General features: G+C 36.8%; 2 protein-coding genes across 17 annotated transcripts in view; one reads left to right on the forward strand and one right to left on the reverse strand.

Moving 5' to 3' along the window:
• WDR20 (WD repeat domain 20) overlaps positions 1–3209 on the forward strand; it is a 49168-nt gene extending 45959 nt beyond the window's left edge. For 5 of the 6 annotated variants that reach the window (XR_010070807.1, XM_063333021.1, XM_063333015.1 and 2 more), the window contains one exon: positions 733–3209. Coding sequence is in view for 5 of the 6 variants with exons in the window: in XM_063333021.1 (XP_063189091.1) it covers positions 733–786 (54 nt within the window). In the remaining variant the exon portion in view is untranslated. The remainder of the gene's footprint in view (positions 1–732) is intronic. The other variant, XM_063333017.1, reaches the window with a different exon arrangement.
• A 620-nt stretch (positions 3210–3829) lies between these two features.
• On the reverse strand, positions 3830–25697 carry MOK (MOK protein kinase). 11 transcript variants are annotated; one of them, XM_063333025.1, is made up of 13 exons: positions 25577–25697; positions 20919–21033; positions 19080–19169; positions 17381–17481; positions 13347–13425; positions 12852–12900; positions 11753–11931; positions 9240–9341; positions 8644–8817; positions 8305–8416; positions 7145–7342; positions 6930–7057; positions 3830–4950 (listed from the first exon to the last, which is right to left on the reverse strand). In XM_063333025.1, the coding sequence occupies exons 1-12, from the start codon at positions 25581–25583 to the stop codon at positions 6977–6979; spliced, it is 1287 nt and encodes a 428-aa protein (XP_063189095.1). In that variant the 5' UTR covers positions 25584–25697; the 3' UTR covers positions 3830–4950; positions 6930–6976. The 11 variants fall into 11 exon arrangements, with proteins under 11 accessions (XP_063189095.1, XP_063189099.1, XP_063189098.1 ...); XM_063333029.1 differs by having other exon boundaries at positions 3830–7057; positions 11753–11928; positions 17381–17451; XM_063333028.1 differs by having other exon boundaries at positions 3830–7057; positions 17381–17451.
• Between the last annotated feature and the right edge of the window lie 8 nt (positions 25698–25705).

Genomic DNA, 25705 nt, shown 5'->3' on the forward strand with positions numbered 1-25705 from the left:
AAGGGACTACTACACATAAATCTGAAATGGAGTCTCTCCATTGATCTGGATCCGTAAGGTATAGTTGCCTTAATCCGGAGCAGTAGCCTCTGTCTAGCAAGGGGCGCCGCACAGTTGCGGGATTGTGTCTGAAGTTAAGTCTCCTTTTATTTCAATGGCAACGTAGTTAAACGAGCTGGTAAAAAGTTTTCCTGAATGCAAGCTTAAATTGTAATGGGAAGTCTTTATTGAACTGTTACTCGGTGTTTCATTATCGTTTGAAATTACCAAAATAAAAATTTGGTTAGATAATCTGTTTTTCTATTCAAAGCTTGTAATATTGAATAGCATAAAAGGGATTGAGCGTTTCCCTGTGCCAGGTCAGGTGGCAAACTTGTTGGTCTCGGAATAGATTTGTTTGTTGCTGCCCTAATAAAATGCCGATCACTTTTTTGGTGTACAATTTTTAAAGTTTCGCAGTGACTCAAAATGCAAGGTAGATTAAATCAAATGCTGGGATCAGAATCATCGTGTGTCACGAACGCACGCGCTTTCTGATTTACTGAAAGCTCTTTTGTGCTGCTTGACTGATATGACAGTGGCGTAGATTCTTTTGTAGGGAAGAAGGTGCTGGCGTCTAAAGTAAGCAAGGTGGTAACAATAAATTGTACTCGTTTTAGCTTCAGGCTAAGAACTTTATAAAATTAATGCCAGGTTCTCTTGCTGGATTAATGTAAACTGCTTTGTTTGCAGGGTTTATTGTCATCCCAAAACCAGGCCAATTCTCCAAGTGGAACTGTAGTATAGCCATCACACTACTGCTAGCAAACCTCTGAACGCAGGACAAGAAGTAATGACAGTGGAACCAGGAGCTGTTCTTCAGGCAAAGAGCATCACAAATTATAATGTGGCAGAGTGTAAACACGGAGTTATGTGAATCACATAGTCATTTGCAAAGGAATGGTGTAATGAGTTCTTATTACAGCTAATACTGCTAGGCTGCTCACCCAAGGAAGAGTGTTCATTTTAAAAAAAAAAGCTTCCTTTGGTGCTGCAGGAAAAAATAGTAACATTTTTTTGGTTTTCTTTATACTTTTCGAGTCCAGTGTAATTTAATCTCTCTCTATAAATATATAAATAATATATATATATATAGTGTAAAATAAAGTATGTTTCTTAAATTCAAGTAAGTTCAATGGTTAAACTAGTACTTCACCATTGTTTATTTTGCACTGATTTTTTTAACCAGAGATGGCTAGAAGACAGCCTGGAATGCACTCATGGAAAATGAAAGTCGTTACTTTCTGGCTTCAAAATGTTATTCAGGAAGATGGATGCTGCAATCATAGATTTTTAAAACAAAATTGTTTTGCACTTAAATAGTTTAATGCTAATAGAGAATTACTTTAAAATTGGTGTCCAGACACCAGAAAAACTATGTTGTGGAGAAAAGATCCTTTGTATCTATTAAACATTTATTTTAATATTGTTGTTTCCAACTGCAATCGGCTCTGTATTATATGTATAAATAATGTAATTCAGTGGTGGGAAAGGGGAGTAATGGATCATTACACTAGAAATTCTCATTCGTTTAAGAAATTGGTATTTCTAATTCAGAAAATACATATTAAACTATCTTGAATATGCATTTTTGTTTACTTTCTGTTCAAATTCAAATCACTTTTGATGTAATCAATCCTTTGTTGAATTAAATGTTTGGTACAGAAATATCATCTAAACTTTGTAGAACAAATTCCTTTCAAGAATACTTCATCTGGAACATTGCTTCATATCCAATAGAGTTGAATTTCAGTTAGGAAAGTGCAATACAGTTGTTCTGTTCTCCTTCGTAATGGCTTAGCTCTAAATACATCATACAGTGGAACTCTTGCAGACAGGCAACTTTGTGGGGTATGGATTTTGTAATCCCACAGCCCCGCATATTTGTCTTGGGAGTTGTGAAAGATCCAGCAGTAGCAGCCGTACACGCTTTCTGACTTGGCAATCTAAAATTAGGTCAACATATTGGAGGAGATACATTTCTGAGACAACTTGTTTGTCTTAAATCAGGCATCTCGTTTATAATTCAACACACTCTTAAACTGTTAAGTGTTGTGGAGATAGACGTATCCATGTATTTGTGTAGTTTCATGCTGCTTGGCTGAGCACACGTTATTTTTAATCATGCAGCAACAGAACGCAAATCGTTTTCAGTAGTTCTTGCACAGGTTAAAACACCCCCGAAGAGATGCTGCTCTGTGTCAAGCCCCAGAATGACAGAAGTATCCGCCGTATCTTTCCCTTTATCCTATGCAGCAATATTCACAATTAAGCTTTTACAGAATCTTGTGGGCGGGCAGGGTGGGACGGAGGGGAACTTGCCCGACTACGCACACGCTGTATATGAGGGCACCCCTTAATGCCTTTCCTGCTCCCCAGCAATAAAGCTGGGTAGAATGTTTTAAATCGCAAGCAAACCTGAGACAGTTTCAGGCATGAGAAGTTAAATTTTTTTCTGCAAATTAATGCAAATTTGGGGAGAAGCGACCGCAGTAACTTGTAACTAAGTCTGGCTCTTGTAATGCAGCTAGCACGTGGAAAACTGCCAGATACATTTATAAGCTGGCATTGAGGTCGTCTACTTCATTAAAGATGGAGCTGCATTTTACAATTCTTATCTACTTACATTCTTCTCAAATATGAGGCATGGGGAATATACTGAAACTGAGCATGATTATTGTTCAGAAGTTTAGTTTTATTAACATAGTGGGTTTAACTGTTAAAATACAAATAAACCTCATCACTGAAAACTAGTGTAGTTCTCTCCCTGTAGGCTTCTGTTGCGTAAGGGCTTCATACAGTCTGAGTCAAAATGAAAGAGTTAAGAAAATATGTAATAACTTTAAAAGAATTTTTTCCTCCTGCTGCAAAAATATAAAACCAGTACTGAAAGGACCATAGCATCCAACCTTAGGGTAAGAGTAGCAGCTACTTGTGGAGTACGTCCCTGCTACAAATCATAGCTGAAGAGCATACAAGGAGTGTATGTGGTTTTCCCTTTTTCAGCCTCTTCTTTACTCTTAGGCAATCATCTAGAAGCTTGAACTGCCCATCCCACCCATTATTCCATGTGGGAAAAAAAATATTTTAGGAAGAAAAGAGATACTAATAACTTACCTGGAAAGAACTTGGTGTTCTGCTATAGATACAGCTCTTAATAAAAAATGTTTTCCTATTATGTTAAAAAAAAGTTTACAAGTGAGTGGAACACAGATCATCTCAATATGGAATTTTAGCTAGAAGAATGAGGGTAGGAACAATACTTGCCAGTTAGTAGTTTAAAGTTCAGTGTATTTTAACTATAAAGCAGGTGGGAAAACTCAAGTCTGCCTACTAATCCAACAGCCAGAGTAGCGTAAGTTGTCTCCAGAGGTAAAACAGCAAAGAACTTTTGTTATGAAATAAATACCCATGAAGCACCGTGTGTATAAAGATCCACCTGAAAGCGTAAAATAAATGAAGAATACATTCCAATGTGGTCCTTCACTTGAAATCCCCAATTTTCATAGCAAAAATGACCTGCTGAATGTGAAATTGCCTTTTTCATTAGAACAGCCTGATAAGAGTACATGCGAGAGAACTGCTGGTAACATACAAGATACTACTCCGATAGCCTTTTCTCTCCAACTTACCAAAAATTCTGACTTCATCTTTTTTCATTTCATTTCACTTCAAAAAAAGACCAACCACTTTCCTGGTGTATGAATAAAGCAATTACCTACATGATATTAATTATAGAAGCAAACAGCTACAGTAACAGTTTTGAAAATAGGAAAGTACCTTGTGCACACAGGATCTGAGGTATCTTTATTTTTTTTTTAGTTGAATTGTTGAATGGAAATATTTTAACTTCAGCATCTGTGCTTTGAGATTTCCAGAAAATTATTATGGGAAGCTACCAATAGACTTAACATACCTCCATCAGGAACATACTCTTGAAATATGAACCTTGGCCTACGTAAAAGAGCTCTGAGTCTGAACAATCAGTCCAAAGTGGGGGGAGTAGGATTTGTCTTTTTTTTTTTTTCATCCTGTAAGAAATTAATAACTGTGGAGAGCAAGATTGCTCAGACACAGTAAGTTACCTATTTTTAGACCATCATTTTTACTGCTGCACACCATGCTCAACTCCAAATATATTAACACCAAACAACTCAGCATCTTCCTTTCTGGAAAAAAACCTGGGTAAGCTGATGGCACCTTTTGCTCAGAATTCCAAAGGTAAGAATTCAGAGGTTACCGGTTACACTGTGTTGCCTGTAGACCTGCAGTCCTTAATCCCCTTTCCTAAGTTTAGCATCACCCCTTTCTTTTTTATATATATATACATATGTGTGTGTGTGTGTGTGTATATATATATATGCACGCACACACACAGGTACACCCCCATGTGCTAGGTATTCAAACAAATGCTGTATTGCCTTATTGTTGAAGCTCTCTATCTGTTCTTGTAGTATGAGTTGCTAATATGAAAGCATGTCAAAGCGTGGAGATGATTAACTGTAACGGAGCAGTAAAACTCAGGCAGTCGCTCTGTCTGTATGTGCCCCCCCACTGCACGTTGAGACACCATGGTCAGGAGCGTATTTTCTGCTTCGAACTGGAGGAAAGACAGCATCCATCCAGAATGAGTTTCAATAAAATGAGAAAGAGCCATTAGTTATACCGTTATGTTCTGCTGTTTAATTCTCCCTTTATTATGACGTTCAGTTCTTCCACTAAAGCTCTGCTTCCGTATTTATTTGGTCCTAGTAAGAGAAATCTGCGATTCCTCTGGCATAGGTGGGACGAGTAGCAGCAATACAGGTTTCCCTGCAAAGCCTTGATCATCTGCTACAGCCTTATTTTACAAGAATTCTTGCCAGGACTGGGTTGTCTTTAAATTCTTGCTAGTGAGATTCTGCAAGTTTGCTGTGAAGAAATGGAATAAAATGAGCAAAGGTACAGTAGCCCATGATGCAGGTGCAAGATACTCGACTCAGACAGTCAAATCTGAATCAATACCAAAAAATGATTCCCATGGTATGCACCATAAACATTTAGCCTGCCGATATTTTCACGTTAAAAAATCTGCTAGTAAATGTCATGTTGATCCTCAGTACAGTATGTGAAAATAGTACCTTCTTCAACACGGGAAGAACCTAAGATAGACAGGTACTTTTAAGCAGTAAATCTCAAAAGGATTCATCAAGATCTAGAGTGTCGTGAGCTTCCCCACACTGAAAAGCTACAATGTGGAATTTGGGCATGCCTGAAGTTATCCAGAAGCTGAACAGTAGAACAAGGAATAGGATTCTAATGCAGTCACAACAGAATCCTGCCAGTGTTGAGACACTGATCCTTAAAAAAACCCAACCAACCACCCCAAAAAAGGCAACTACTGGAAAACCTCTAAATGAGTGAGAAAAATCATTATTTTCACAAATGCATCGCCCAGTAAAATCTCAGAAGGAGAAGTGAGCGCATAATGGGCATATCTTTTATTCTACACAACCAGTATTTTTATAAAATCTTAATGTGTATTGTTACTGCATTGTTTGAGCGGCATCTGAACTGATTAGAATAAATGGTTTGTCTGGATTTAGAGCATCAATCTCAAATTGATGCTGGAAGCTTGGCTTAGTAACTTTAACATGATCCGCTACCCAGTGCGCTGCCTCTCTTCTTTGCTTTGTCATAGTGCCTCAGGTGCAGCAGTGACGTCTAATACAGCGTGCCCCTTGCCTGCTTTCGCTCGTCAACCATTGCTTGGTTTTTCACTTTTTTGTCGGACAGAAAATTTTGAACAGCAGCAGACAGAGGTGTTTGGTTACTGAGAAAAAAAGCTGATCACTTCCCAGTTATGAGCAGAGTAACTTTTAGAACTATTAAAAAACAACAACAACAAAGTTTTTTGTAAAACCTGTCTTGCATGCACACTTGGTAGGCAGAAGATTTTTAAACCCCCAGCTACAAATTTACTTGTTTTTTAAATAGCAAAACTATTTTGTAACACATCCCCAAACTGAAGTATTGCAAATTAACTATTGCAAAATTTTAGGAGATCTCAGGAGTTTTAAAATCAATGGTATCAAATTGCAATAACTACTTTTTCCACGTAAGATAAAAACGCTGCCTTTTAACTCTTCCCTTTATAGCACTACCAAACAGTAACCCTATATAAAATTGTTACTGATGATGTGTGTGCAAAATTTCTGAACCACGAGAAGATACGTTCCTTTACTGCTCTTTTAAGCAACTAGCTGAGGTATCAGTCCCTCTTAAAACTTTTTATTAAGATCAATGGCTTGAAGAAAACTATGACTAAGTTTTATTTGCTTTTGAATCAAATAAAAAGTTGCTTCAGCTTTTAGCTATATTATACTTACGTAAAAATATTCAGCAGTTACAGAAACTGCCTCAAAATCAAGTACCTCATACGATTGCGTAATCTGCACATTCTCAATAAAACTTGAGGTTGAAGTTATTAAATCTAGGAGGTAAGTACTTTCCAGAGTTGACTGAAAAATAAAATTTTTTTACATCTAAAAAATATACAAAAGCTGTCATTTACAATATAACATGAAAACTTATATTTTGTAGATAACATTCCATTCCTAATACTGAAGCTCAAAGAATCCTTTCATGTTATTTTTAACCAACCTCCTCCTCCACCGGGTTCTAAAAGGAAAAAAAATGCTTAGAAAGTTCTATACAGATGATCTCTAAGCTCTGCCAGAACAATCCTTTAATTAAATAGCGTTACCCTTCAGGAACAGAATAGCAAAATGGCAGGTAAGCAGCCCTCATAACCTTGTGGGGTTTTCCTATCAATTGTCAGAGAAACGCAAAATAAGGCGCTGCTGTTCTTGTTAGATCTCTACCAACAGAAGCATGATTTGGTCTCTCACTGGGCAGTCGTGGCTTTTCCTCACACGCCAAATACTTTACAAGGTGGTCAGTAACCTCCTCCTCTTCGGTCTATAGCAGGTAAGTGGAAACGTTTCGGGGAAGACTTAAGCACCTTCTGTTTCTCAGACTGTTGAGGAAACAACAGGATTTTGAAATACACTGTGTAAAACACATTTTTGCTATTACACTTTAACGAGCAAGTTAGGGTCTGTACCTTGGTATCCGATCCAATAAATCTAACAGGCGGTAACACAGGGGTTTCACCACTTGCCTCAGGTGCCCGGAAAACTGAATGCAATGTAGGAGTAGGGCAGGAAGTCAATTTGGCTACTTCAGAAAGATTTAATTTTGCTAATTCTCCACGAGGAGCTGCGTGTTGTTTTGTTTTTTCCTGGACTTTCCTAAGAAAAAACTTTTAAAATAAAAAAAATAAGATTCAATTTCTTTCTGAGAACATCTTAAGGAATAAAAGAAGAAAATACAACTAATCAGGAAAAAAAAACAACCCCAAAGCCTCAGCCAAATATTACTTCAGGTAATTCTTTTTTAAAAATTACTGCCCTACTGGATGTTTCTTGCAATTTTTTCCTAAATGAACTTCTTGCTAAGCTCACACTGACGGATCCCAGAACTAAACTGGTGGAAAATGTGGGTGCTCCTACGGCAGAAGAGTTCACACTTTCAAGGTTAAATGCACAGCAGAAATTTATTTTTTTTTTGCTAGCGTAATTTGGGTTTTTGTGGGGAAAAAATTGAGAGATTTTCATGCAGTACTAACTTCTGTCACACCTTGCAGATATAGTAAACCCTTAAGAGTGAATATGTTGAGTGTTTTTCACATAGCTTGAAGATGAAGTTTTAACTGGCCAGAATTTTTAATCAGATCTTAATTTGCTGATTTCCAGTGTTAAATATAAGTTTAGGATTTTCCCAGGTATCATCTAAATACAGGATATTTAAGTTAAAAAAAATAAATCTTATTTGTTCAAAATGCAGGCTGAAGGCCTAAGAAGGCAAAAGCACACTTTCTGCCTCTGCTACAGCTTCACCTGTACAACTTTGCAACTCAAAGGCAGAAAACAAAAGAGGAGGATGAAGATATTTTAAAAAACCGTGGAACTGACCCTCTAAGTAATAGCAACTATGACAACCGTCTACTGCAGGGATTATGTGGTATCACAGCTTCTAAATTCTAACTCATGATTTTCAGGGCTTGTAGGGGGTGGAACTGCATCAGACCCAATAAAGATCAGTGTTTAGGCAGACTGAATAAAACCAAGTAATCAGCTTAAAACATTTGTTTCCAGCTAACAAGCTCAGTGTCACAAATTACTTTCTCAAAATGGGCTGACTATTGTTCCGCTTTAATATTACCTGTCTTTGACTTTCCTTTGAAATTTGCCACAAATGCAGAGGTACTTGCCCTGCTGTATTTCCTAGCAATCTGAATTTTTTGTGCGTGGCCAAAGCTTGCGTATCAGCTGCCCTAAAAAGTTTGGGGGAAAAAAAGAGAAAAACATCAGTTGTCCTTTAGGTGAAGTTTGGACTCAAAGCAAAGAATTATGTTGACTGAATTACGTTCATTGTCTTGCAAGCTAAGTACTAGCACTGTAAGCAAACTTCATTTCAGTCCACTTTAAATAATAAGCACACAGCGCTCCCTCCACTTCTTAATTTTAGTCTTCGAGATTGAAGTGATTTACAGTCACTTGCCAGAGTTCTTGAAAATAAGGGTGCTGTAATGCTTGATGGGCAGCAATTCTCTCATCAGGATCATATTTTATCATTGCATACAGGAGAGAGAAGCCTTTGGAAGACAAATTGTGCACAAGAGGAGGTATTCCTTTTCCTTTTTTAAAGGGGAAATCAAAACTTGCAATTCTTGACCTGTGTTAAGTGAGTTAAAAACAAACAGTTATTCGTGCATATTCAGAGAGAATTAAAATTCACTGAAAAAAAAGAAATTCTAATCTGATTTAGGTAATCATTTATTAGGGACAAGTAAGTAACACTTGGAAAAAAAATGTTTTCTTTCCTAGTAAGTTATGTCATTGGCCTTAAAGATACTACAGAAATAAAAGGCCAAATAAGATTGACCCAGGCTCAGATTTCCTCTGCTCTGCCTACAAGGATCATGAATGCGTGACTATCTCTGGGTAGGGATAGAAGACACTCCGACTTAGTCAGCAGCCATCACACCACTATTAGATTGTTGTGGTGGTTCCCTGAGCAGAAATTACACACAGTTGTACAGTTGGATTGTGGATATTTAAACAGTGAGATTAATAACTACAGGAGTGCATACTTACTGCTTTAACTTGTTGAGAGTTTTGTTAGTGGGAGTGCCTATAACGTCATGGATTTTTGAAATTTGGTCCAGCTCATTAGATCCAGGAAAGAGAGGCTGAAAACTGCAAGGTAAGAGGTGGCATTAGCACTACAGAAGACATGATTAAACTAGTTGAAGTAGCATAGCTGCCACTTCAGTCAAAAAAACGTTCATTTACGAGGAAGATACATTTTAGAATTATTCATTTGTGGGCAGTTTAACACCAACCAACAACTGAAGGATAACATGTGAGGAGCAGATTAATACAACTGCATGTTTAGATGGAAAGAGTAGTTTGGATTATTAAACAGAAACCTTAGTTGGCCTCCCCTCGCAGGTTAGGGATAAAATACGTAAAGAGAACATCCCTCCTGGTGAAAGGCAATGGAAATGGGGTTGTGTTTTCTTCTAGTGAAGTGGCAGATCCCAGAAGACAGTATGTTTTCCTTATTTTAAGAGAGTCAAGCAGTCCCTCTTGTTGTGCATGCACATAGAAATATATTTATAAGAAACATTCCATTCCTAACACACAGGTTCTTTGGAAGCAGCAATGGTGGAAAGATGGTAATTTGAACTGCATTCCTGAGCTTGATCCTCAGTTAATATAAAACTTGCAGAGAGTCCTTGAAAACATTGTTATCAATAGAGCAATCAGATGAAACAAGTTAGGTTCACTAACATTTGTTTCTTGCACATGTTGCTTTTTTCCATGTTAGCAAAGCATTTCCTTGGGCTTATAATTTAAGAAACACTTCAGTAGCACCATGTGATTCTTGAAAGCAATACATTCAGCCCTCTGTAGAAGGAGGAAACTTCTGTGAACTGTTTGCAAATTCAATCAAACAGCTGGCTGCACACTTCTCCGAATGTCTTTATAAAGCTTTGAGTAGAGGAAGGAGAGAAAACAGGTCTGATTCGTGTTGTGCAGTTTTATCCAGACCAGCAGTTGGGAGCAGCTTTTGCGTGAACTACAAAAATATGCCGTCTCCAAATGTAAAGCTATAATTTAGGGAAGAACAACTGTGCAATCCACAAAAAAAATCTAATCCAGGAAGCATGATTTATAAGGAACAGAAAGGGGGAGACCAAGATTTGAAAGATAAGCATGGCTGAGTAAAAGACTAAAAATTCTTACACAATGTGGCGTGAAGCATAAAGGCTTACGCAAATATTAAACAGCAAATGCTGCAAGATGCAAATAAAAAGAAACAAATCTGCCCATAACTTCCTTTAGCTTGGCAAGGCTGTGTCTTTTTTAATTTGGTAATTTCCAATAAATATTCCTCATTTCTCTCTGAACACATCTATCAGGCCTCTGAAAATGTGCAGTGGTTGCAAAGAATGAAATCTGTTACATTAAGCTAAAATTATGAGGAAATATCATTCTTAGGGTTTTTTGCCCTAAGAAAACTTAAGTTTGCAGCGTCTAATTTTCTTGCCAAACTTCAAAGCCCACCTGATTCAAATTGAAATGGAAAACCACAGCATTTTTAAAGCTTTTGGTCCCGATTTACTTTGCAAGAGAACTGCCACATTGGGGATTTTTGTGTTAACAGTTTTCTGACCGAAGTAGAACTGTTTCTACAAGTTAGCAGGCAAAGCATAAGGGTTGTCATTTAATGTGATGATGATGGCAGCAGCTGCACTCGCCATGTGGAGGAGGAGGAAAGAAGCAAAGCAAATGTTATCACTCCTGGTTGCATATCGGAGACTGCAGTGTGGGAGGAGAATAAAGAAGAACTGCTGCTGTTGCTAGGGCACAAAGATATTGGGAGAAATACTCATGGTGGTTATTTTCCCTTTTTTTTTTTTTTTTGAAGACCAGTGACAATTTTTTTGAGTTATAGTTCCATCACCATCGAAAAGCTTAAAGGACTATAATCCGGGTTTTCCTGAACTCTTCCTTCATCACAATCCGACTTCAAAAAATGCCAGGACATAAGGTCCTGGTACAAGGGCCTTAAACATGCTATAGTATAAATCAAAATAATAAATCAGAGGGAGCGTCTTCTCTGATCTCCTCTGGTTTTGCAGAATAGTAAGTCAAAAAACAAGGGGAAAAACTTCACCATCAAGTGCATTAACAAGATTGAGGATAGTAAGCGATGCTCATGACAGGAAATGAGCCATTCAGAGATAAAGCAGAGAAAACACACTTACCAAACTTAAACATGAAGCCATTAGAAAACAATCCTAAAACCAAGCCAAACAACAGAACAACAAACTGTTCAAAAATGTTATTTTGCTTGTAAATAATATTTGTTGGTACTCTGTTCTCTCGAACATCCTACTGCTTTATTGCTAACCTGCCACAGGGTGCAGAGTGCCAGACAAGACAGGATTACTGCCTCACCAACCCTGCAGAATAATCATAGAAGCAGCTTCCACAAAACCATGGAAACAAAGATCATATTACCCATACCACATGCTCCTTTTTTGAGTTATCTACCCTTGATTTTCTTGATATGCAAGACCCTCCACTGAGCACTGTACCTTGTGATTTCATAGAAAACACAGCCAGCACTCCACAGATCAATTTTGTAACTATAGTAGCCATTTGTAAGTAGGCATTCAGGTGCTCGGTACCAGCGTGTAGAGATATATTCTGTATGTGGCTGCTTAGAATAGATACTCCTACAAGATCCAAAATCTCCTAACTTCAGAGTATTCTGCTGCAAAAATAAATAAAGTATTTTGACAAATTAGAAACACTGAAATATTCAAGCAAATATTTTCCTTAAATGTGTGAAGTAGTCATCATAAAAGAAACCACAAATTACTTTAAACTTTCAGAAATCCCAGGGGTAGTATTATAGCAGTAATAGTGCATTTAAATAGCAAGTAGCTTCAGGGTTGAAGGTATCTGTGTCCTATAATATGTGCAAATACTGTTCTGTACATCATTAAAAGAAAGAGCTAAGAGTTAATTGAAAAGCATATGGACTATTACTGAAGGGAAGACTAAATAGGACATCTGGATTAAGTTATTTTGTTAAGAGTTCTTGTGTTTAGCAGTGATATAATAGGTGGCTTTGGCTTCTCTTTGTAACGGCTTCTCCTGTACACTTCTAAGACTTAAAAGAAAAATTTATCAGCAGAAAATAAAATTTCATAAACTGAATTCTTAAATCCTTCCTTTTCCTTTTCAGACATGAGCAAAATAACATTCTGAAACTGTCAGGAGAATAGATTTCCACAAAGAAATCTTCTGAAATCTAATACCTTCTGCTGTCTTTTGTATGAATAACTTCCACTAAACATAGGAATTGAATGTAGAAAGAAAGGGCTGCAGAACTGAACCCTATATCTTGTTTCTGGGTTAACACAGAAAGGAAAATATGAAGTAATAAAGAGCAGGTTTTTAGATTGGAACGTGCAGGCTGTAATGCATCTGATTCGTGTCAGGTTTTAGCCAATAACAAACTTGCTCGTTCATTCCTCTTGATCAGGAATACGGTACTAGAAGTAACTGTCTATACATTTTTTGAAAACTGTACTTTTATTCATGAAGAAGGATTACCTTCTCAGAGTAAGGAGAAAAACACTGATATATTTCACTTTCAGTTAAATATTCTCACATAAAATTAATTACCTTTATTAATATGTTTTCTGGTTTCACATCTCTGTGAAATATCCCATTTCTGTAGCAATATAAACACACCAGAGAGAAGAGTTCAGTAAAAAGATAAACGCTATCAGTGCTTCCAGTTACTTGTAAAAAAACACTTGAAGAAGCTAACACTTTGTTCAAACTTATCAACAGCATAGTAAAAAAACTACATTTTGAGGGCAGGCTTTCTGCTTTTGCTCTGACCAAGGCTACCAGAGGACTGCAAGGGCCACCCCATCCCAGGAGGGCTTCCTGCAGCAGGCACTACAGCTCCTTTAGGCGCTGGCAGCAGCGCGGGATGCCTGTTTGCTGCCTTCCAGGGCTCTGCTACAGGCAAAGATGCATCTGGGCCATGGCCTTTTTTCTCCCTGCAGCAGTCTGCTGCCCCAGACAATTGTATGTCTCTGCTTAGAGACGACCCTGAAATAAATGTATGATACATTTAATGTAAAACTTTTGCTGAACCAGGTCTCTTACCTATGTATGTAATCAAGAGATTTGCATAACTGGTACATGTAGTTCTTAATTTTTTTTTCAGGTAATGGCTTTCTCCTTCCTAGAATTAAATTTCAAGTTGTACAAGTCCTTTTTAGCAAACAACAGAATACAAAAAATATATTCTTTGGCTTCCAATAGCGCATTGATATTACTTTTTTTCAATTACACTATTTCTGTCATTTATAGCTAGCTTTGTAATCCATTTTCCACTCTACTTCAGACATAATTTAGCTTTCAGTATGCACCAGAATAGCTCAGCTAACAACTGTCAATTCAATAGTCTGTAATCTACCTTAGCTTTTACTGCATGTTTTTCTCGCAGTATCTGTTTCCCCCAGTTCTAACAGAACTGCAGTATTTCACTTCTAAACATCTAATTTCCTCTCTAAACAAAGTAACTGTCCTTAAGGTTCAAGATTCATATCAACCAGCTCAGATTACTGCAATGTTTAAATGACTGTGATTCACATTTGACTTGCAAATTAAAGGTTAACCTATGTAGTTTAGCTTGCTATTGCCGTTGCACAATAATGACAGTTATAAAATTTATCTATTTTTCAGAGCCATTCAGTAACCACTCAGCTTTTTTCTTTTATAGGCTCCAAAGACCTTTTAATCTTGCTGTAATGCCTTTATGTAACACTGCAATGTCATCAACGGAGGCAGAAATGATCACATTTTTGAAAAACAAAGCAGGTACTGATCTGCCTGATGACAGCAGCATGAGTAATTGGCTGGGGAGGAGGAGGGAGATTATCAGGACAGTAACTCATTGAGGCTGCAAGTCCCAGCAGCCAGCAGAACCTGTGTTCCAAACTGATTACAGCGCTCCTCCAGTCAGCCACATAATCCACTGAGCAGGATTAGGTAACAAAGCACTTGAAACAGAGTACCGTTTACATCAGGAACCATAGTATTATTACCCCAGTGGAGATATATGGTGTTTTCAACATCAGGGTTTTTGTCATTTATAGAGGAAAAGATGTTATAAAATGCAGCTATTCAAGCCAACTCGGATTATTAGTATTTTTTTAATAAAATCAGGCCTTCATAAAGAGAAGTCACGCTCAGTTGCTTTCTCATTACAGGTCACTAGTAAAATCTGGAGCAGATGCTCTTCTACCTCCAGATTTATCATTAGAGAAACCTCATTTGGAAGTAACAGTGAAGTGAATCATAAGGTGGCGGCACTTAAGACTACAATCATTTTTGCTTGAGGCACCTTTCGCACCTCTCTCTGAGCCGTATTTTTTCATTGCTTTAAATGACCACACCATTCTTGATTAGACAAAAGGCAAGACTGTTTTTCAGTTATTAAATGACTTGTGATACCACTATAAATTAATAGCAAGAGGATTATGACTGTGGGTAAAGACAAATAGCCTTGTCTTGACTGAAAGAACCTGAATCTGGCAGGTTATTAAGGAAAAAATCAAAAAGATCAACTTGCCACATTAGCGGCATTACAGTGGACTGTCCTCCTAATTACAGAAGTGTCTCCATACACTTTCTTAAATTAGAAATTAATTTTCAGTCAACCCCAGGTTCAAGTTCTTCTTCATTACAAAATTTTGTACAAACCATGCTTGCCTCTAAAGTTTTCTAACTTAAAACTCTTTAAATTGTTCTACTCCTATAGTAAACTTAATTTTGCAAGATTCAGAGTAGTCAGAAAATGACAAGCAATCGTATTACTATACACTGTAGAAACTTACAAAAGATTGTAAATCATCTGAAATGTAACTGCTTCGGTACACTTTGAAAACCGTTTTGTGACAGAGCATTGCTAATGAACACAATTTAATTGTTCTACAAATTAGTAATGCGCTCCTTCAAATCACAACGCTGAAAATTCAAAAGGAGCTCCTTCTACTCACCATTGTTAACTAGATATCCTCAGTGAATAAGCATTCTGTCTCAGAACTAAGATTAATTTTCCAATTTAATTGCGTACTTGGGAGTTTTTGCCATATTTATTGTTTGAAATGACTGCTACATGTTACATTTCCTGACTTTGCAGTAAGCCACAAGTAGAGTTGTTTGGGGGAGAAAACAAATAAAAAGCTAGTTCTGCCCCATAGGAAATTGTGGTGTTGACATGTCTACTTTGAAGCCCCAAAATTAATTTCTGAAAAATGCGGAACACTTGCTACAAATTAAATACTTTAATACTTTAAACTATCAAAATACTTCTTTTATATATTATAATCTCCATAGGAATCTGTTGTTCATTTTCCCATTTTATTCTATGATTTGACAAGCTCCACTCCATGTGCCACCACCTCATGCTAGGTGAAAAAATGACATCGTATCATGGGAAACACAGTCCAGACATAAAATCTAGACCATAAAGAAGAACCAGCAATTTATAGAAGTTCAGGTAGACCCAGATTAATGTTCAGATAACCCCTAACTGCAGCATTGCAGATTACAATTGAACACAGATTTCATTTTGAACTGATTTACCATGCCATAAAAAAGGAGGGTTTTAAAACTAAGCGGCATAGAATCATTAAGGTTGGAAAAGACCCTTGGGATCATCGAGTCCAACCATCAACTCCACTCTACAAAGTTCTCCCTTACACCATTTCCCTTAACACCACATCTAAACGAGTCTTAAACACATCCAGGGATGGTGACTCCACCACCTCCCTGGGCAGCCTATTCCAGTGTCTAACCACTGGATTGCCGGAAAACAATCTTCTTATGGAAAACTTGCATTTGATAAAAACTGTATTTTAAAATAAAAAAAAAAAAACATAGCGGAACATAATTAAACTATTAGACTAATTTCCATCTGTATACAATGTTTACCATAACAGGCTTTTTCACATAAAAAGAATGAGAGAAACACTGAGAAATATAACCAAATGAAAGCAAATACTCTGGGGTTAAAAAAAAAAGCAGTTAAAGAACGAAATGAAACATTCTGATTTTTCATAACTGAAGTACAGTATCTTTTTTAGAAGGAGACAATGCAGGATTGTTTTAATGCACTGGACTAACTTACTATCAATGAGGACTCTTTCCTATATGCCATTACTCTGACTTTACAATTTAACAAATTTATCACAGAAAAATAAAATGGCTTATTAAAACCAGCAAATATTCATGTCTGCTTCATTGACCAGCAAATAACTGTATTTTAATCTCAATATTTTATCTATGTCAGGAACAGGTTTACGACTTTTGTTAGAGATCTAAATACTCAGTGTCACTAATGCAATGCATGGGAGCAAGTCTTTATTCTATTACACTGAACGACAGCTGCATGCTCAGTTATTTAAATGAATCTCCCAACTGTTAAGACATTACAAATTTTTAATTATTCAGAAAAAAAATCCTGTTTTAATATTGAATTGTAAGTAACTGCCCCTTCATTTGCTGTATCCAACTCCTTTGGCATTTATATGAGATCTGGTTTTAAATCAGCTTTTGTTCTGAACTTTTTTGTGGTAACTCTTCTCAAACTTTTATGGTCTCCCACCTGCTTTGACAAACAGCTCCATAATTATTAAATATAGGAGTTTTCAGGGAACAATGTTATTTATAGAGAAATCTTGGTAAAAGGCGTTTTTACTAGATATAAAAACTGAAAATCGTTATTTATTGATTCATTAGTTTTTGAAACAAATGGGAATAATTTTCTTCTTATATCATTAGAGTCCGGACCTAACAAAGAACCTATTTAAGTTGTATGTTTTGTTTCATAAAGCAATTATTTTGTGTTTTGCAGTCAAGGTTGTTTCTTTGTTTTCATGTAAAGTTTGACTGTAGAAATAGATGGTCATTGACCTGACTCATTAGAAACCTTCTGCATGCATCCCTGCCTTAAATGGCTGGGTATATTGCACTGGCAAGAAATACAGAGTAAAGCAGTACAGCAGAAAATTTCCCTAGCAGTTTTATAATATGTAATGGTGAACAACCAAGTGAAAAATAATTAATAATTAATTCCACTTCGTGATCTACACAAGGAGTGTTTGTGTGTTTCTTAAGCATATGCTACATACCTTTTATCAGCTCATAAATATTCATGTCCATAAGTTCACATATCAGTGAAAGGGAGCCAGCTTTTTTATCACTGAAGAAACAAATATAAGGAAACTTTAAGCTAGAAATAAAATTTACATGTTGATTTGTACACAGCATAGAAAAAAGTACTTAGTTTAACCAGTATTAAAATGGACATTTTCATTTTTAATTGAGAGTTTCGCATAGAAGTTTTTCAACTTTGGGTCTGAGGTATCATAGGTTTAGTTTATACTATCTAAAGTATCTGTTGCAAAAGTTAACTGATTTCCTCAGTGAAGTTATTTGAATGCATGTTTTCTGAGCATATCACACTGTTCAGTATCAAGAAATTTCCAGTAAATTAACTGATACAATCTTACAATAAAAGATAGGAAAGCCATTATACCATATATGAAAATACTTTCTAGTTAGGTCAACAGTAGTGTTCTATTGCACGGAAATGAGTATGTGATTGGAATCTGTGTTTTAATTTTAAATATTATCGCAATATGATAATACATCTGAGATTTTAATTTCTATGTCACTGCCCTGCAGGGGCAGACATCTTTAGGTCTTTTTTTTTTTTTTTTTTTTTTTTTTTTTTTTTAAGATAATTGCATTATAGTACCGCCCCTCTGCAATGTTCCATTAACCCAGACAGCAAAAGGTTGAGGGTACAATCTGCAATTTAGTTCGCAGACAGACTGTGAAAGAGCTGGGCGAGCTGGCTGGCCATCTGGATTACACTTCGTTAACAACACGGCAGCTGAAGCTGAGAATTCCAGAAAGCTAAGCCGCTGACACGATTACTGGCTTTCCAGATATTGGTAGAAAATGGGCCTGTCAATAACAGCACAGTACCAGAGCTTTGAGCAAAGGAATAAGACAGCCTGAAGAGCAAGAAAAAATATTTTAGAGCAGTCAACAAGTTTTGTGTCAGGTATTTGAATAATGAAGTCTGCTGTTGCATAGTGATGAAGTATAACGCACAGTAATGTATTATAGTAAATGCTGTCATACAACCTGATCTCTTCATGAGACAGAACCCGTCCCCAGAAGACACTTAAGCGTCTAACGAGGCTAAGGAACCCAACTCCATCACTGACTGATCTCTTTCCAAATTCATAGCTCGGCTGCTGCCTAATTGAGAGGTCTAAACTTCTATTATTTGCAAAGGGTTGTCTGTAAAGTTGCCTACGAAATGATACTGCCAAATGGTTTGCCTGGATCCCTAGTTCAAACTGACAAGACAAGCAAAGATCCTTGAAGTACCAGAAGATTCTATTCCAGCAGATAAGCTCCGAGTGTGCCTAACCAAAATAGTGCCTCCAGTAGACATGCTGTTGTGCAGTTAAAGCACTCACTGGATATGGGACATGGGTTGAAATCATCAGTAAGTATTACATATTATGATACCAAGTTTAACTATGCTTAAAACATATCTAGTCTGTAATTTTCATACTGATGTTGAAATATTTTGGGTCTGCTGCGAAAGAGCCAGATAAAGTGCGAGCTACATCAGATTTTCTTGACAAAAAAGGCATGAAGACTGTAGAACTGGACAAGTTTGTTGTTTTTTTCTTTCTGTTAGAATAAAAAGCTGGTTAAGTGCCTACAGGCTGCCTCTAGACCCAAAAGTTACTGGATATCATTCAAATAAAGGAATAAGGAAGAAAGAAATGAATGCACCATACTTACAAGACAACTTCATGTAACATAAGGATATTAGGATGTGGACTCAGCCTCCTTAGTGCTTGTACTTCTCTCAGCTTATTCACTTGTTCCATACTAAAGTTGAATTAAAAAGAGGAAAACTGACTTCCAATCAGGGACCAGATTATAATTGTTTGCTTCCCTGCCATGAGACTGTCAGAACCTGCTCCACTTTAGTTTTGTAATTGAACTTTCAAATGCAGGACCTGTTAAATTTTTTGCCTGCTTTGTTTCTTTATAGAGCAAATCAGTGATCATGAGAATGGCTTTATTCCTCCTTGCAATCTGGAGTAGCTGGATTTACCCAGACAAGATAAGTAGTAATGTACTGTACTCCAGACGTCAGTTACTATGCCAAGGAGCTATCCGGGAGGAATTTCGTGTTGCGTAATAGTATGTATGATACTGTTTATTCTGCGATGGTGTAGGATACATTCCAACTGCTCCTCAGCATGATGCTGAAAGTGACAATCTAGCCTTGCCAAATTTAACATTTAAAGTTAAGTTTTGATGCTAACCTCTTTCATGAAAAACAGACACTATTCGACTATTGTTTCATTATTATGTTGCACTCCTAGGCTTTAATAAACTACATGCTACAGAAACTGTGGGGAGGAAGCAGGAAACAGAGAGCTTTGCACGCTATTTGATGGATCAGAACAGGACACATAGACCTTTTTGCAGTCAGACTTAAACCTAAACACCAAAACAATATTTTCCAATTTGAAACTCGGAGAAATACCTTGGGTAGGTTCTGTTTAAAACTCTTATCTGCTGCTAAAAGAGTTCATTACATCAAAAGAATTTGTCAGTCAATTTATCAAAGGGTTAAAGGCCTAAAAGATATTTTAAACATGCTACGTGGAAGAGAGTCTTGTTGTGTCCTACCACTGAATCGTACACCATCTGCCCTTCATGTAGTTAAGCAGTTAGCTTAAATACTGTTTTGATCACAAATTGGACAATTGGTCGGTTGTAGGTAATTTATAAATAGACCAACAGCTCTCTAACAACACAAAAGAGAATCAGAAGCCACATTACTTGCAGATCTCTGAGTTCTTTTTTTTTTTTCTAACTTACAGTAATTTTTTCAGAGCTCCACTTTTCCTTAGTTTTTGAAGCTCTGAGTTACATTGTGAAACCTCACCTACGAGCAAAATGTCCCATTTTACTTCGTATGTACAAATGTGTCACTCCCACTGATTTCACTAGGAAATTAAAATATTTAACTGAGAATACAAATACAGTGACCCAAAAGGTGCACATATATTTGGAGAAGAATGTCAAGTCTATGGCTACTTCCACACAGCCCTCTCCTCTATTTTCCTAACCGATAAAAAGTACCTATTTTGTGACCAAATAGCGTTTTGCTGATGGATGTAATTAAATATAAATGCAAGTATGAAGTAGAACTAATGCTATATGTGGACTAAGGATAAATACACTGTTTTTAACTTGCATTAAAACAGTTATTTAAGTAAGACTGAAAAAAGTATTGTCCAGGGGAAGGACTGATGCATTTCCTCCTCCTATGATTATTTACAGCAAAAAGAAAACCAGCACAAGTATATTCAGCGTGTTTGGAAAGGCAAAAATCAGCTATTTAGTCCTCATTCTTCCCATTTCACCCTCGCCCCAGTGGCCAGGCAACATTGAGTACAGCAGATGACATCAAAGTACTCAAGGAAATAACCCCAATGCCAAATGGGAAGGCCCTGAATAATCAGCAGCAGAGTTCCCTTTCTGTCCCTTTAGTCTTAATTTCACATTTCCCCACCAAATTTACGTAAGATTTTCTGTAGCACTATGATTAATTATCCATACCTTTCAAAATGTTGCTTCATGTGTTTACATGCATAGTACTTTCCATCCCTAAGACTCAGTGTCTTCAGAACATCAGAAAATGTTCCCTCTCCTATCTTACCAATGGGTTTATATTCTAAAAAACAAAAATATACTGTTTCAGCATGTTTAAAATAGAAATTGTTATGAAGACTGCATATCAAACCATACTTGATTTGTTAGAATTCTGACTAATGGAAAATTTTTAAATAAAAGGGTTTTTACACATAAGATATATATAAATATCTTAGACAATAAACTACTACCTCCTTGCTCAGAGACATAATGCCTCTGCACACAGCACTTCATACCTTTTTTCTGCTGCAGCACATTAGCAACTCATACCTGAATTTATTCTTTGCTTCTTTCACCAAAAAAACACCTTTATCTACATTGTACTGAAAACATAAAATTATCTTGAAAAGCAAGTGTATCTTGTCATTGTTCCAACATGGTTTTTTTGGTGAGGGGTTTTTTTTCTCTTTTTTTGGGTTGCGGTTTTTTTGTTTGGTTTTGGGTTTGCCTTTTTTTTTTTTTTTTTTTAAGCAAAGCAGTTGCTTTATTTCCATATTGAATTCAGATAGGAGTTTTACACTAGACCAAAAATAATGCTTGGCTTTACTAATGAAGTGCACCAAACACAAGGATGTGAAAATCAGTCAATTCTAGTTCTGCAGAATTTTAAGAGATTAAGCAGATAACATAAGGATTATAAAGAAAGCTTTATTTATATTAATTTCTATGTCTTTTCCTAATTTCCTTCAGAATTGACATTTCTTTTCTTTCCTCCTTTATTCTCCTTCAGCTTTTGTGATTAACTGTTCCTTACCAATCCCACTGCCTGGTTCCCTTCACCCACTTTGTCCTCCTGTTTCCCTTTATTTTTAGCACCTACAGATTCTATCCTTGATAATTCTTCCAGTAATTTCATCTGAGCAAAAACCAATTCTGGTTAGCTTTATGCTGCTGTTGCTTTCAACGTAGTCTTATTATTTAAGAAAGATCCAAATCTGGTCATTTTGAAGGAGGCAGAGCAGGAAACCTCTTTTATCATATTCAACCCTTTATGGGAGTTAGAATAACCGTAGGAGTCTTAAGCTACATCGATAGCAGTCAATTCAATGAAGTGTAGTTGCCTGTATTAGTTACTGTGACAACCACCACTCTCCTAGGTACCCTCCCAGCCTGATGTGAGGCTCCTTCTAAGGTCATTCCTCAAGCAGTTTCTGTCCTAGTGCTTTGTTTTGGAAGATAAGAAAATTTACTAGCATAGATGTGGGCCATTTCATGCCAGTTGCTCTTTGTGTCCAAGAAGATTTCCAGATATGTTTAATTTACAAGTATAAATACAGTCTCACAGTGGAGAAGCCTGCCAAGAAATTTTGCGGAGGGAAAGTTACTTAGGCAGGGACATTCTAATACTGTCTTCCAACTAGCAATCAATTTGTGTTGTCTTCATCTCTTTTCTCCTCCCCAACTTTCACACTTACTCGTGTTAAAAAAAAAAAAAAAAAGTCTTTCCTTGTGATTCAAATGCTTATATTTTAATTAGTAGAAACCTTCCCCTTGAAAATCCCTCTTTCTCCAATAGAGTAGCAGCACTTGTGTGAGAACTGTCAGTTGCTCTTCTCATTTTTATGACCTGCTGCTTAGGTTTTCTCATCATTGTGCATTATGCTGGATCATAAACTAACTAATTAGGCCATCTAAATTTGAAAAATGGGAAAAAGCAGAGTAATTTAAAAATTAATGACACCATTTAATGCACTCTATACAGACAATTAAAAGCAGAAAGCAAATCTGAAAATCATTATGGGTAAAGGAGGCAATCTCTAACTCCAAAATAAGGAAGAGACCAAGGGACTGTTTAATTCATGTAGCTGTTATTTGATAACTGGTCAATTAGTGCTTCAAGCAAGGTGATCCCTAGTCTTCAGTACTTCACTAAGCAACGTGACTGAGCAAGTAACATGCTTTGTCAGCAAAAATCACACTTTGCACCGTGTTCTCTTACCCCCACATTAAGTTTTAATTTCCTATCTATCTAAATAGCTAAATATAAGATGGAGGTCTAAATTCAGACTACTTAAAACCCACTCTTACAGAAGTCCAAAGAAAAAGTGTCAATGGGTTTTGTTGGTAGCAACCGGTACTCTCCAAATTGTTAGATATACGCTGCCTGCCTTATATAGTTCATATAATGTCAGAGCCAGTCCCCAAGGCAAAAATACCCAAGACTGATACAAAAAAAAAATTAGCTATTTGTTGACCTACTCTTTGATTCTAATAAATGGCAATCCCTTATTTTTTGTTTCTTAAGTGCAAGTAATTGACTCTCTGGACAAAAAAAAAAAAAAAAAAGAAATCATATGAGCTGAAAATAAGAATATCCATGGTAAACCAACCATAGGTGCTAATGAACCAGGTACTTAAGCAGAGAAACACAGGGAAAGCATTATTGTACAAATTAATTTAAAATATTTTTAGATATATAATGAAGACGGATAGTATGTGTTTATATAATTTGTTTTTGTTTATATTTTCTTCTATATATGTATTTTTCTCCTACAAGAGAAGTCTGAATGACAGTAGAAGGCTCAAAATATATTTTTTATTTTAAACTGAAGAGTTTTGATAGTGTAAGAAGAGTTAATTCTTTACACACTTTAAAACATTCTTACAGCACTAAAGATTTTTTAATTTAAGCCTGTAAAGTTTGTTATTTTAATTTTTTACAATAGATTGCTATACATACAAAATAGAAAACTCACACATAACACACAACTGAGGCTCTAACCTGGCACTTAAGAGAGAGCTATGACAGCAAAGACCTGAATAATTTAAATTGATTGAATAAAGTACAGAATCAGGACTGAAAATTGCATTATTTGAAATGACTCTCTGATGCATAAAATCAATGTGTAAACTCTCAACAAAATAGATCACTGAAGATGAGAGTGCTTTTCTCCTAGGGAGAAAATGAGAACGATCATGTGACAAGTTAGTTATCATTTAATAAGAAGCTGAAAGAAACTCAGACATTGTAAGAATAATAACATAAAAGTTTATATAGAATAAGAAGAAATAAAATTTTGACTTCAAATGTACTAACAATTTAATACAAATATTGAGTTTGCATCCACAAGACAAGATTTCTGGAGATTCTTAAAAATCTTCTTCAGCACCACATAACTGATCCTTCAAAAGTAACCAAGTGGCAAAAAAAACACCCCTAAAACAAGGGACTTCAAACACACACTGAAAGAGACAGTCCGGTCAAAGCATGTCACTTTTTAAGCTATGAAACTTACAACAGCTGCAAAACAAAACTAATTACTAGTTAATTTCCCTGAATTTGTGGTACTCAAAGATAAAGAATCACAGAAATATTAAAAATTTTATCAGCATTTTAAGACTGAAAGTTTTGAGGATGAAATTAAATAAAGTGTTTTAATTGCACTTCCTTATAACATTAAAGAATAAAGAAGACCTAATCACTGGTTTGCAATTCTTTCATGGCATCTACAACAAGCTAGATATTACCTAACCTCTTCCATCCCTCCTCTCAGCACACACAGATGTTTGGGCTTAGAATCGTTAGCGGAAAGGCAGAAAAAGGTTAGGAAAACTGAATGAAATTCCATACAAATCAAGAAAATCAAGTGCAAAAGATATGGTAGAAGTTATTTTTAAGAATAAGTTGTAGCAATCTGCACTAGTCTAACACCAAAAAAGTGGCCATGAGAATAGCAGAGAGGTGATCATTCAACAGAAGGAAAGTTTAATGTGCAAGAGGCTACAGGACTCAGGAAATTAAGAACAACGTAAATTAAAATTATGGGAAAGTAATGGAATTTAAAGACTACAGCCGTATTACTGTAACTAGAGAGCACCAAAAAATCAATCATCATTTAGAATTAAAGAATCCAATGCAAAATGACAGAAAGGATAGCACTACAATAGTCAAACCAGGATATTATAAAAACCTAAAGCAGGTATTTTGTTGCAAAGATGCCAAGATGCTCAGGAAGATAAAGCCATGACATTTAAACATGACATTGATGCAAGTGGGAAGAGAGAAATGACACAAAAAAATTAAGAAAGCAACAAGAAGCCCAGCTTCAGCCACAGTCACAAGGCCATGGCACGTAATTATTGCATTAAGAAACATGCTAAACGTGTAGGATGTGACATGGGATGATTTGAAGGATGCCAAGTAATGGAAGGAAAAGTTTGAAGAACAAAGAATGAGAAAACTTAGCAATTTCTAAGAAAGGACTTAGAGAGACCAGAAGATAGGCTACTGCTTCACAGGAGCGGGAGAAAGATTTATTAGCGCCCTGTTGACGAGGAGGACTGGTGTGCAGAGAGAGACCAGCGTTTAGATGTGCGGTCTCGGCAGCGAGATCTAGGAGCGGGCTGCAGTGACGGCGGTTTCCAGGGACTACAAAAGCACCTACGACCACCTCAGCCCGGGTGCCCCCCGCGCGGCCCAGACCCCGGTCCCCTCAGGCCAAAGTCACCGGTGACGGCCGGCCTTCTCAGAAGCGCCCGGGCCCACACCACCCCTGAGGAAGGGCCCTCTGCCCGCCGCCTCCACACCGAGCAGGGCCCGACTGCTTTCCCCCACACCCCCTTACTGTTCATCCTGCGCTCGCCTGCAGGTCTCGGGGTGAGCGAGAGAGCGGCCAGGCCCCCTCCCGACCGCTGAGCGCCTCCTGGCCCAGCCCTCAGCGCGCCATGTTGTATTCCCGTCACCCTGGCAACCG

This window comes from Chroicocephalus ridibundus, chromosome 4 (assembly GCF_963924245.1).
Source record: "Chroicocephalus ridibundus chromosome 4, bChrRid1.1, whole genome shotgun sequence".
NCBI classification, from domain to species: Eukaryota; Metazoa; Chordata; class Aves; order Charadriiformes; family Laridae; genus Chroicocephalus; species Chroicocephalus ridibundus.